A 14,313-nucleotide genomic window follows, 5' to 3' on the forward strand; every position below is an offset into this window, starting at 1 on the left:
TTATACATACCTATAAAATCAAATGTCATAAAGTATTTATATAAATATTATATTATATTGAAGGATGTCATTTCAGGCTACATAAAATGCAAGCTGGGCCAAATTTAATTTGTTTTATCAAATTCTTAATCAAGCCCAATCTTATACTGCGGCCTATTTGGGTCCAAAGTCCAAACACTCGCTTTTTTATTCTTAACTTGTTTTTATAAGTAAGTTTAAATTATTAATTTAAATATTTTATTTAATTAAAATATATTAAAAAATTTAAGTTTATTCCTGTTTTAAAAAATAAAAAATTATTAAAATAAATAGAAATTCATTTTAAATTATTTAATTTAAAACAATATTTGAATAAAAAATAAAAAATATATATTTAAGAACTAATATTTTAAAAATATACAAGTCAAAATTTATAGGATAAATTACATGAAACCACCCCATAGTTAGTGTTTTTTCAAAAATTTACCTTGTACTTTCAATTGGAACAATTAACCCCTTAAACTATTACATTGCAATAATTAAGCATGTTTAATAATTTTAAAACAAAAATATCAAAGGGGCATTGTTTGGGTTTTACACGGTGAAAATGGAAGTTGATCACCTCTACTTGTATTCTTTAAGGGACGATTTAGGTCATTCCATCAATGTCGATTTATTTTAACCTCTCTAGTTGCTTGCTTTTATATTCATTTTATGCCTACCTACAAGTACATTTCTGAATTTATTTAATCTTGGATTGTTAATATAAATTTTCGTGTTTTTTCCATTATATTATTATTTATAATATAATTTATCTAAAAAATAGAATGCATATTTTTTAAGCAAAGCGGCATAACCAATACCCACAATTTATGTTGTGAGACTGATTTCTAGGAGGCCGTTAACATGATCAGTATATTGCATAGGTTAGTCTTGATTATTTACATTATGCTGTTCGGGATAAAATACCAATGCCCAAACTGATTGGGAAACATATATTGTAAATGATTCATATATAACGTAATATATTGCAAACCCACAACGTAAAACGATTATATATCAAGGGATATGATATTGTGACAACCAAATAATGTTACTATCAATGTTATTACCACATCTTAACCGTTGATTTCCGTCAATCAACGGTTATCATTTTTCAAATCAAACTCATTAATTAATTATTAATTCGCAATAAATGATAACCGTTGATTGACAGAAATCAACGGTTAAGATGTGGTAGTAACATTGGTAGTAACATTATTTGGTTGTCACAATATCTTATCCCATATACCAATACTCAAACTTGGTCATAAGGGGATAAAATATTACGCTGTTTGAATTTTGAGCCGGTTATTATTAAAAATAGGTTATATATTGAGATGAATAGTCCCATACAACCTGACTAAAATATCAAGTCAATACAACTAAAATATATTTATGCAATTTTAGTCATACAATGTAAGGGGGGGGGGGGGGGGGGGGGGGGGGGGGGGGGGAAGGTGCAAGTTTTTTATACAATGCATGAGCATGATGTTGTGCAAGTGCATGCCGTACGTTTTTGACATTGTGTCCCTCCTCATGCATTTTTCTTCAACTTTAATTTAGTTTTTCTTTTCTTGTAGAACATTAGCTTAGTTTATTGTTCCAATGTAAACTTGCCAATCCTTTAATATCACCTTGTTTTTGTGGAAAAAATCCATTCGCTTTTCGTCAGCCCGTAATCTCCATTCATACATACTTAATTAAAAAGGTGGTAATCAAATAATATTACTTTACAAAGTTGCAGTCTCATGGATAAATAAAATATTCAAACTGTCAATTCAAAATTTCCAAGTTGAAACAGCTATGTGGAAATTCATTGTTGAAATTAAATTCATGACTTAATTTGAATTTTCAGGATATGGACGTGCTCAATTACCCCCTTTCCCTGCACAAATTACGTAGTAGGAAACATATGAAATCCGGAAGCAATACTAATAGTAGGTTTGACCAAATTAAATATAATTAAGAGGATGGAGAAAACGATGACTATTCTATGAGAACGAGAATAAGCCTGACTAATTTAATTTATTCGTACAGTAATAAGATAGGATGGAGAAAACGATGACTATACTATAAAAATGATAAATGTTAATTAAAATTCTGATCTAATGTTGAAGAGTGATAGGCAGAAAAAAAGTAAATAGAATAATTTATCTATTTAATTAATGTTATGAAATTATTATGTATCAAGAAGAATTAATGGTGATAAATTTGATTAATTCAAAGGAGACTTAGATTCATACCTTTTATTATTATAAATTGGCAGTAAATCTCTTGTATTATGACCGCATCTTGTATTTTTAGCGTTCAATAATTAAAATCATATCTCACACTCATGTTTCCATTTAAATGTTCACGTTTATGTAGTGATTGCAAGGCTTGTTTGTAATATTTCACCAACAAACCTTTTCGTTCATCGTTACCTTAATTTCTATGGGACCCCACGTGTCATGTTTAATGATTACATCAAAACGTAACAAATCAGAAGATGACGAAATTAAGGGCGGAAACGGCACGATAAAATACAAGCATATTCGAAAACGAAACAATATTTTTAAAATTCAAAGAACTCTAAAATAGTACGCGTGTATACCGCAACCTGTTTTTTATAATACAAGTTGTTTCACATTTGCGTCTTTATTTGTAGTTATGTTTATTGAGCGACGCAAATGGCATTTGTCATTGCCCCGTCACAGCGATTTTATTTGACCAAACCCTCTCACTCTCTTCCTACCTTTCTTGACAAAGTCAAATTATATGCTTATTATGTCAAATAGCATACCATAACAAAACATAACATACCCTCTGTTGAGATGTCATATTTTCAACTATCAACAACAACACCAACAAAGGAGCACATATATATATAAATACAATACATCTTGATTATAGTAGTGCAAAAAAATCGGATTCCAACAATTTCATCATTTTGCTATCATGGAGAAACAGTCTAAGCTGAAGAACAAGATATTGAAGATACTACCAAAAGCAGCAGCTGCAATCACTGTGACATTTCAAAACCCTCCTTTCAGCCCAAGTAGGAGATCAGAGAAGCTTAAATCTCATGTGGGAAAGGGATTCTCAGGCCCAATTATGATTCCCTATGAAGCTAGAAGAAAACCAAAAGATGGGGGCATTGAAACTCATGAACCCACTTCACCAAAAATCTCTTGCATGGGACAGATCAAGCACAAGAAGAACCAGATTCAAAAAGCCAAGGCTAAGAGCATGTCAATGCCTAAAACTACGAGATCAGTTGTTATTAGCAGTGCTTCTTCAACTCCCAGAGACACAGAGGTAAAAAAGAAACATGCTTCGAACAAGTTTCAGAGGATGTTCTTCAATGGGGCCAAACAGAAAACAAAGACAAGAAAATCTGATGCTGATTCTGCTTCGGTTGGTGAAGAAGGGAAAAAGGGTATTGCGGTTGCACCACCAATGGGTGAAATGAGGCGTTTTGCAAGTGGACGTGAGACTTTTGCTAATTTTGATTGGAGGGCTCAGATAGCGCCAGAGGAAATGGATCAAAGGGATTGTTATTCGGATGAAGACAGAGTAGAGAGTGATGCAGAGGAAGAAGAGGAAGAAGATGAAGATGAAGAAGAAGAAGATATCATAATCCCTTTCTCTGCACCTATTCTGGTAGGTGCAGGTGCTTGTGTTGGAAGAAATATACCAAATTTGCAGCCACGGAAAGAAATTAATATATGGAAGAGAAGAACCATGGCACCACCTAGGCATCTTCAGTTGAATCCAGTGCTTACAGCAAAATGATTACTTGCTTATTAAAATTGTAGATTTGTTCTTTTGTTTCTCTTTTCATTTCATTTCGAAGATCATTTTGATACGCAGAACTGCAGATATACTAGATCTAGTTACAAGTAAATATTTTTTTTGCTTTTGAGATTTTTACATCGGTTTATAAATTACTCCAATTAATTGTGTGAGAACCACGAGTTCATCAATGCTTGATTGCCTCAAATTAAACTCGAGATCGCAGAATTGAAATAATCCTCTAGCGGTTGATTCATATGGTTGGTGATTTCAATTTTATTTTATTTTTAATGTATAAAAGAGATGGTAATCATATTGTAAACCATTACTATCGATTTGTCCAAGTCCGAAATAATTAAAAAAAAAATTGATATATGTCGATGTTACTCGGAAAAAGTTAAAACTAAAATAAGAATAAAATAATTTGAATTTTCTTGTTCACATTAAGATCCCTTGGGAATTGGGACTGGCCGGTTGTTTCCTACAAGGTAGTGCTTGATAGGTTAATGGATTCATGATGCCATGCATAGTAATAAAATTGGTCAAATTCGAAACCAACAAGCGAGTGGTTGGTGAGGGTGCTTTTTGTTAAGAAAATCTCAATCATTAATTTTAAGTTGGTGTGTCTTGAATTTATGCACGTGTGATTAACTTTTTTGATAAATGTTTATGTAAGGCATATACTAATTGATGTTTCATAAGTATGCAATAATTTTGTATTTTTAATATGTACTATTTGTTGTTTAACTAACAAGTCTCTCGTATATTGCATAAATTTTTGTAAAATATGAAAAAAAAAATTAAAAAATTAAAAAATTAAAAATACTTAAAAAATTAAAATTATAAAAAAATATGCATAATTGGTTTAAGTATGTAAAAAGTATAGATAAAAAATATTCAATATTAGAAAAAAACAAATGCATAACTAATTTAAAAGAAGATAATTCAAAATGACATATGTCATTCTTTAAATAGAATAAATTAAGTGATTTAAATATTTTTAAGAAAATAATTAAACTTTAATTTAAATGTATAACATTATATATTGGATATAACCCTTAGTGATATAATTCAGTAATTATCTTATATTTATCTAATTAATATTTTAACTTTTAAATGAAAAGTATTAAATATTAAAAACATTATTAGAAAGATATTTTAAGAATACATAGCATGACTCTATAATTCAAAATTGAATGGGAGCGAACTAATTAAGGAAGTCTTCATTCAAATGCATTGAATTAGATTTATGTTTTCATTCAATAGTATTTCATGAGAACCAATTTTACAACGGGGCCGATTATGCGATCTTCCTTTAAACCGCCTTGTGTCAGAGCATCTTGCAGTTTGAGCAGCTTTAACCCATGGGTCTTCAATGGAACAAGACGGGGTGTACCTGCAAGACACTCTGACGCTCAAGTCAGATATGGTTCAAGCAGGTTTTATTATGTAGAAGATGTGTACCTTGAGTTAACACATGTGTATTTATAATGGAGAGATGACCAGCTTGGGATATGTCTTGGTGCTGAGTATACTTGAGATGAAGTATTCAGAAAGATGTAGTTATTAATATTGTGGAGATTGATGAGATGAGGTTGCAGGTTCAGCTATGCTTCTATAGCCTTATCTCATTATGTCAGGCTATATTGGTAGAGTGGTGACAAGCTGGTGCTGTCTTCTGTTTATTTGTTCAATGGCGCGGTGGATCTTTATTAGTTCATGTGATTGCTTCCTTATCTCTGAAGTTATGCTGAAGGACGGTTAGAACGCGATGGTAACATCGCGCCCTCTAATGCGCGATTGATGACATCGCGCCTCATTCTGGGCCTGGTGGGTTTGGGCCTTGTTCTATGAAATTTGGTCTTTGATGGGCCTACCATATTTTATCCAGATCAGTATTTAATTGTAAAAATGAGAAATATTTTAACTTTATTCAAGAATATTGAATGGTACAAAAATAAAATAAAAAATACCAAAACAGGAGAGATTATATTTACAATATATTTTTTCTTACAATCACTTATATGGTTGTTGGATCAAAATCAAATCAACGCCTCTTATTTAATATTATTTTGTAATAGTTAATTTGATTTTAATCCAACAATCGTAAAAGTGGTTGTAAGAGAAAAAATATTATAAATATAATCTCCCTTCCAAAACGGTTATATTTATTTTCTCACAAATAGAAATCTTTATTTCAAAGGTAAAAATAATATTTAAACGAAATGAGATATGTACTACTTGAATCATTGAATCAATACATATAGGTTTAAATTAATGCACAAATAACACCTACAATTAGAATAACGATTCCCATTATTACTTAACAAAGCCCAATATATATCAATTATCAAGCATAATACTAAGTATACAAAGCATACAGTCATATACTGTATATAAAAAATTATATTGGTATTTGTCACGAAATACAGTTTTCGCATGAAAGATGTGAAAGAAGAACGTCATATCAATTCACCCACCTCTTTTGGTGAGAAAATAAAGATTTTACATATATTAGTTGGTAAAATCTCATCTCGTTCGTTCATAAGTCTTTTCATGAATTAAGTTTCGTGTGAATCACCATGTTCCTTCTTAAAGTAACTGTTGGAAATCGACAATCACACAGAATCGAGAAAACAGAAAAAGATATAAGAGTAGAGAGATTGATTTCCAACAATTGGTATCAAGAGCTTTGGTTCTGCGACCAGGGTTCCTGTGACAGATTGGGGTTTCGCGATTTAGGGTTTTTTCTTGGCATAGATAAAACTGCGAAATTGATCTGGAGAGGATGTCGACTGGCCAATCACGGGTCGAGGTTGAAAAGTTCGGAGGAAAAGGGTTCGAGTTGTGGAAGCTGAAGACGGAGGCTCTGCTCATTGACAGGGACGTGTGGTACGTGATCGAAGATGATAAGCCGTCCGTACCAACAAAACCTGTCGGTGAAGAAACGTCAGGTGATGGCGAGTCGAAGGAGTTGAAGGCGTGGACCAGAGACGATCGAAAGGCGCGAAGCCTGATCTGGTTATGCCTGGCTGATAACGTTCTGGTGAACGTAACTTCTGAGAAGACCGCGAAGGATCTCTGGACGAAGCTGGGAAGTGTCTATCAGAGCAAGTCACTCGTGAACAAGCTGTTCCTGCGAAGGAGGCTGTATAATCTGCGGATGAGCGAAGGTGATTCTTTCTCTGCTCATTTAAATGAATTTAATACTATTTGTGCACAACTTTCGTCTATAGACATTAACCTGGACGAGGAAGACAAAGCTCGCACCTTGTTGTGTTCACTGCCCAACTCTTGGGAGCACATCATTGTGTCAATTGGTACTAGTGTTAATAAACTGTCGTTTGAGACGGTTGTTGCTGCCTTATTGTCTGAGGAGATGAGAAGGGTAGGTTCTGAAGGTACCAACAATGAGGCTCTGGTTGCTAGAGGGAGGAGTGATGACAAATCAAAGTCTGGTCACAGAGGAAGATCGAGGGGACGATCAAAGTCCCGTGATAAATCTGATAAATCTGATAAATCTGAAATGAGGTGCTGGAGGTGCAAAAAGGTTGGACATCTGAGAAGGAATTGCATAATTAAAAGTGTAGGTCCTGAGAAGCGGGATGATTCACAACCGTCTGCTTCGGGTACAAAGAAGGATGATGATGATAGTACAGGGGACCTGTACATGGCGTTTGACAGTCATAATGACTGTAATGATTGGATTATTGACACTGGAGCATCGTTTCATATGACACCTCATAGGGAGTGGTTCTGCACCTATGAATCGTATTCTGGCGGTACAGTTAGAATGGGAGATGACACGACTCATGCAATTGTGGGGCGTGGGAAGGTAAAGCTGAAGATGAGTGACGGGACAGTCAAGAATCTGCCGGGTGTGATGCATATTCTGGGGCTTACCAGAAATCTGATCTTCGTTGGTAGTATGGCAGATGCTGGTATTAATTTTAGCAGTGACAAGTATTCTTGCAAGCTGACTCGAGGAGCTTTGGTTATTGCAAGAGGAGAGCGTCATGGTAAATTGTGGAAACTGCTGGGTAGCACAGTATTCAGTGGTGAAAGCTATGTTTCAGAACAGGCGGAGGAGGACACTGCTATGTTATGGCATAGGAGGCTGGGGCATATTGGAGGAAAAGGTCTGGAGACTCTAACATCAAAGAAGTTGGTGGATGGAATTCTAAGCTGCTCTATGGGGTTTGGATTTTGCGAGCATTGCCTGCAAGGGAAGCAAAATCGGGTATCTTTTGATTCCATAGGAGGAAGAGCTGAGGGGGTTCTGGACTTGATACACAGCGACGTGTTTGGCCCCACACCTGTAGCATCACATGGAAAATCAAGGTATTATGTTTCTTTTACTGATGATTTTTCAAGATATGTGTGGTTATATTTCTTGCGCAGCAAGGATGAAGTGTTCGATAAATTCTGCGAGTTCAAGACTTTGGTGGAAAATCAATTTGATCAAAAAATCAAGGTGCTGAGAACTGACAATGGAGGGGAGTTCTGTTCAACAAAATTTGACCATTTTTGTGCGAGCAATGGGATTGTAAGACAGAAGACTACGCCCTACTCACCTCAACAGAATGGGGTGGCAGAGAGGTTGAATCGATCTCTCATGGAGAAAGCACGGAGTATGCTGAGCGGTGCAGGCTTGGCAACTGAGTTTTGGGCAGAGGCAGTGGCTACTGCTTGTTATCTGAAGAACAGATCTCCTACATCAGCTTTGAAGGAGAAGACTCTGTATGAAGCACTGTTTAAAAAAAGGCCAGACGTATCTCATATCAGAGTGTTTGGCTGTGAAGCTTATATGCACGTACCCAAGGAGAAAAGAAACAAGCTTGACAGTAAATCTGAAAAGTGTATCTTTATTGGGTACAAGGATGGCGTCAAAGGTTATAAGTTGTGGAATCCGGATACTAGAAGTGTAACTTACAGCAGAGACGTTGTATTCAGAGAATCTAAGTTGAATCAGATTTTTCCTGAAGCTCCTGAAAAGTCACAGACGGTGAAGTTAGATGTGGGTTTGAAAAAGGATACAATAAACTCACATATTGAATTGGAAAATTTGAATTCTGAAGCTGCTGAATATAATGAGGTAGAGGATGAATTTTCTGAAACTGAGGCTGAGGTTGAAGCACCAGTGCTGAGGAGATCCACGAGGGAAAGAAGACCATCTGAGAGGTATACACCTGAAAATTATATCCTGTGTGCTAGTGATGATGTTTGTGCATTTAGTATTACAGGTGATGATCCGAGCACTGTAAAACATGCGAGGAGCTCGGAGGATGCCAAACAGTGGGAGGAAGCTATGAAAGAAGAGATGAAGTCTCTGATGAAAAACCAAACTTGGAGTTTGGTGAATCTACCTGCAGACCGAAAAGCAATTGGTTGCAAGTGGGTGTTCAAGAAGAAGGTTGGTGCCAATGGGGAGATTGAACGCTACAAGGCTCGATTGGTTGCAAAGGGATATTCACAGACAGAAGGGGTTGATTATGGTGAGGTATTTTCACCTGTTACAAAGTTAAATTCCATAAGACTGGTTTTGTCTGTAGCAGCTGCATATGACCTAGAGGTGGAGCAGCTGGATGTGAAGATAGCTTTTCTTCATGGTGATTTGGAGGAGGTTATTTTCATGAAGCAACCAGAGGGGTTCATTGCAAGAGGCAAAGAGGAGCTAGTCTGCAAGCTGAATAAATCTCTGTATGGCCTGAAGCAGTCCCCAAGGATGTGGTACATGAAGTTCGACACTTATGTGCTGAAGCTTGGCTTTGACCGTTGTGATGCTGATCACTGTGTTTATGTGAAAAGGTTAGAAGGTGACTTTGTTATTCTAACTTTGTATATTGACGACATGTTACTCGTTGGAAACAGTTTGAAAATGATCAGCACTGTTAAAGGACTGCTAGCAAAGCAGTTTGAAATGAAAGATCTAGGCGCTGCAAATGTGATCTTGGGTATGCAGATTAAGAGGGAGCGTGACATACGAAGATTATGGTTAAGTCAGCAGAAGTACATAAAAGATGTTCTGAAGAAATTCAAGATGACTGACTGCAAGCCTGTGTTGACTCCCATGTCTACTGGTTCTAAGTTATCGGCTGACCAGTGTCCCAAGACTGAAGAAGAAAAAGAAGAGATGGCGTCAGTTCCTTATGCTAGTGCAGTAGGGAGTCTGATGTATGCCATGATTTGTACTCGACCTGATATTGCTCAAGCAGTGTGAGTATTGAGCAGGTATATGTCCAAGCCAGGAAATGAGCACTGGACGGCTGTGAAGCGTGTGTTCCGCTATCTTCGTGGTACGTCTGACCTTGGGTTATGCTATGAAGGCGTGAAGGGCTCAAGGGGACAGACATTGTTAGAGCTGAGATGCTTTGTGGATGCTGATTGGGGAGGTGACATTGATAGTAGAAGATCTACAAGTGGATATGTTGTTTCTTCATTTGGCGGAGCTATCAGTTGGATGAGTAAGAGGCAGAGCACTGTTGCTTTATCTTCTACAGAGACTGAGTACATGGCCTTGACACATGCTGTTAAGGAAGCTATTTGGTTACGGAGGTTGTGCAAAGAGCTTGGCTTTGCACAAGGAGAGATGATCGTTGGGTGTGACAGTCAGAGCGCCATTTTCTTGGCTAAGAACCCAGGTTTCCATGCGAGGACCAAGCATATCGGCATACAATACCACTTCATCAGAGAGAAGATTGAAGACAAGGTTGTATTGCTGGAGAAGGTTGACACAAAGGTCAACAATGCTGATATTCTGACCAAGGCAGTGACTTCGGAGAAGTTTGAATGGTGTACAGATGCTTTGGGATTGAAGAAACATGTGAAGCATTCACCAAGTGGGAGAATGTTGGGTATGGCTCATACTTCACATGATGATGTTGGCTCTAATTGTCGGGGTCAGCAGAAAGGCAACTAGGGTCCCGCTCCCAGGTGAGCGGGCGGGGGTCCGAGGGAGCCGCCCCGGCGGGGGTCCGGGGGGCAGCGCCCCCAGGCCCGTAGAGGCTAGGTAATGTTTAGGCCTCTGTTTCTATTGTAATTTTCTTAGCAGTTTGGGCTTGGGCCCATGAATAGCTGCTGTTAGGGTTTCTTGTAATCCTATTTATATTTGCCTTGTAAACCGAGAGACTTGTAATGAGTGGCGGTGAGGTGAATATAGTACAGACAAGCTGGACGTAGCCTATATTGGGTGAACCAGGGTAAATCATCGTGTCAATCTCTCTACTCTTATCTCTTTTTCTGTTTTCTCGATTCTGTGTGATTGTCGATTTCCAACAGTAACGTATATTTGTTACGAAACTAATGGATAACTAGAAGAGAGATAATGAGGAAAAGGGTAGTATTTCTACTGTATTATGATTAATCTATGCTATTTATATTCTCAATCAATTACAATAAAATAAATGATAAAATTAAATCCTCTTAAATTTTAATTGCATATTATTAACTTAAAGGAGCTACAGAAATTATATATTATTTCTTTGGAGTTATGGACATTCACATTAGTATTACTTGTAACAATGTTCTAATTTTCCTTAGTGGAAATCATGTGCCTTACTACATATTATTATTCAGCACTGTAAGAAGATTAATTATCATGATACTAAACAATTTACCATAATCATTTTGTCATAAAAAACGGTTATAATTCAAAAGCAAAATATACTTATTGTCGTTATTATTTTAAATTTATGGCTACTCTGTACATTTTTTTCGACAAAATCACAAAATTTCCTATGACATAATAATTTGTGACAATACTTTTAGTTTTTAATCTACGCTCTCCGTTTATAAAATATTAATCATTTTAAGAAAACAATTAATATTTTATTTATTGCTTTAGAAAATAAAGAGAGTATTAATTTTTGTATTGAGCTAAAATGAGAAGTATTAATAGTATTACTATTATAAAGGGAATTCTCCACTTTATTATCTTTTTCTTTTTTCAAATTAACACTATTAAGTACTTATTCAATGATTTTATCAAAAATATAAATTGTAAATATATATTCTATTAGAATTTTAAAGATTTAAAATAAAAAGGATGAAATTATAAAATTTCTTACTTTCTAAATGTATTTACTTTCAAATGCCTATCAATTTCTAATTTCATAATTAATATAGTTCACTTCAAATATTATTTTGTTGTTATTTGTATTTAATCTTAACAAAAAAAAAATCAAATTCACAAGCACACTAATTAAAGACAAAGTTATAAATATTCATATTTTGTTTTTAAAATTGAAGATAAATATAAAAATGATAAGATTGTTTTCCTAGCATTTGGAGGATGGAACATTGTCCGAGTCAAAAGAATATGAGTTTTCTAATTGAATTGTTTGGGGGAGTGCATGCCATGACTAACTTATATTATTCTTAACATAAATTAGGTAGTAACTAAGCAATCAATAGAGTTATTATTATTAGATCAACTTGGTGGCTAATTTTCTGTCGGTCTCGATACAGATCAAGGTTCGCACTCCACACAGCTGCTGCAGTTAATTACAAAATTGCCATAATGTAGAATACCTTAACAATCGAATTAAATTGGTGCAGCCATTCTCCTTTCCTAGCTACATATAAAGAGAGTAATAAGAGTATATAGTACATATATACTTTCTTATTAATATAAAAAATATGTGGATTCATGTGACATTAAAAATAAATGAGTGGGTACAATATTGATATATAATATCAAGGGAAAAAGAAGAATAATGTTGTAGAAAAATTGTTAGATTATGTTGTAGAGATAGGGATTGTGGGACCCACACTTATTTTCAAAAAATAAAAAAACAAAACAAGTGTGGGTCCCACAATATCTATCTCTACAACATAACCTAACAATTTTCCTACAACATTATACTTCTATTTTCCTAATATCAATACCAATTGCAAGACCATTTATTACCAACAAGAATTCGAAGGCATTGATTTCCCAAAAAAAAAAAAAAAAGAATCCGAAGGCATTGGCTTGAATATGTTTATAAATATACGAATGTTCACATGCTAGATGTGTATGGCATATAAAAGCCATAGGCAATTAGCAACTTGGTGGCTTAACGGTAGGGAAGAATGATCTACTATCGTGTGCATTTATGAAATTCACATGTCCACCGTGTTGACTGTTTTTCTTCAATAGTCATGTTCCCACAAATACATTATGTGGTTGCAAATTTTAATACGGACCTTGTTTCAAAATCCAAACAACACAATCAGATCCCCAAAAAAGGAAAATTCAAACAAAACAAAAAAATCCCACCCCCACCGCTCTACACTTGAGAATCGCATTTATCCAAATAGGTAATATCTTTTAACTTCCTAAGTTACCGTTATTTACTCATAAGAATTTATCATTATTTATATCTGTTGGACATATTATTAGGAAGGAAATCAATGGGCCAACAGTTATAAGGATTGGGCATTCCCTAACTGCATGTCAATCCACAATATCCAATTCGATTGATATCAGGTCCAGTGATATACTCCCCCAGGCCGCACACGAAAGCATTCTAGCAATAAAACTCCAAAAGCCCAACATAACCATCACTAGTTCATTAGTACACTGGCAAAGAAATTAACATGTCCACTGAGTTTCACCGTGCACGTCATACTAGATGCAAGGTTTATTATTAATTATGTTTTTTTTTTTTATACATTAAAGATTTGGGATGAAGAAAAACTATTAGGGCTCATTTGGTGGACATGATAGAATAAGGGTAAGATATGATATGAGGCTGATAAGGGTAGGATATGATATGAGGCTGATAAGCCTATATCATGTCCTGTGTTTGATGAGTACTTGATTGACAATTTGATAAGATTATGTAGAAGGAGAAAAGAGAGGAAAAAAATAAAATATAATGCAATAAATACAAAAATATTGGGTAGTGTGGGGATACATTGGGTAGCGTGGGGATATAGTGGGTATCCAATATTAGTATCCTATCTTATTGAATCTTAACCCAGCTCCCCCATAGGATAAGAAATCATGTATTGGATAGGATAAAATGAGACAATAGGATAAGCTAATCATATCCTATTGACCCACCAAACAAGAGATAAAAGTAGGATATGATAAATTATCCTATCCTATCTTATTTACCAGGTACTCCAAACAGGCCCTTAAGTTCTTCCAAAATATTTCTATTACTTTATGCAATTAAATACCAATTACATAAATTTTAACATTAAGAATATAATATAGGATATTATGTTTATCATTTTTTTATATACTTTATTTATTCCTTTCCAATTACATCACAATTTTAATAAGAGAGAGAAAGATTGAAAGTCAATTGAGATTGTGATCCACTTGTTTTAGATAGGAGTAGATAAAATAGACATGAAAAAGTATAAGTATAATATCATATCCCTAACAATATTATTAAAGTAAAAGATAATAATAGCTCATGTATTAAAAAAATAGTTAAAATAATAAATATAATAAGAGAGAGGATCCTTTGTAAATTTCTTTAGCCTCTTGAAGCACATAATCCCGAACAAACGAGCAATGTTATT

The 14,313-nt window shown here is 34.8% G+C and overlaps 1 protein-coding gene across 1 annotated transcript; it reads left to right on the plus strand.

Moving 5' to 3' along the window:
* The first annotated feature begins 2,958 nt into the window (after window positions 1-2,958).
* On the plus strand, window positions 2,959-3,795 carry LOC133300767 (uncharacterized protein At1g76070-like). The gene has a single exon (XM_061500358.1). The coding sequence runs from the start codon at window positions 2,959-2,961 to the stop codon at window positions 3,793-3,795; it is 837 nt and encodes a 278-aa protein (XP_061356342.1).
* The last annotated feature ends 10,518 nt before the right edge of the window (window positions 3,796-14,313 follow it).

This window comes from Gastrolobium bilobum, unplaced genomic scaffold, assembly GCF_033153095.1.
Source record: "Gastrolobium bilobum isolate Gb01-03AN ecotype WA unplaced genomic scaffold, APGP_CSIRO_Gbil_v1 utg32013, whole genome shotgun sequence".
Taxonomy (NCBI): Eukaryota; Viridiplantae; Streptophyta; class Magnoliopsida; order Fabales; family Fabaceae; genus Gastrolobium; species Gastrolobium bilobum.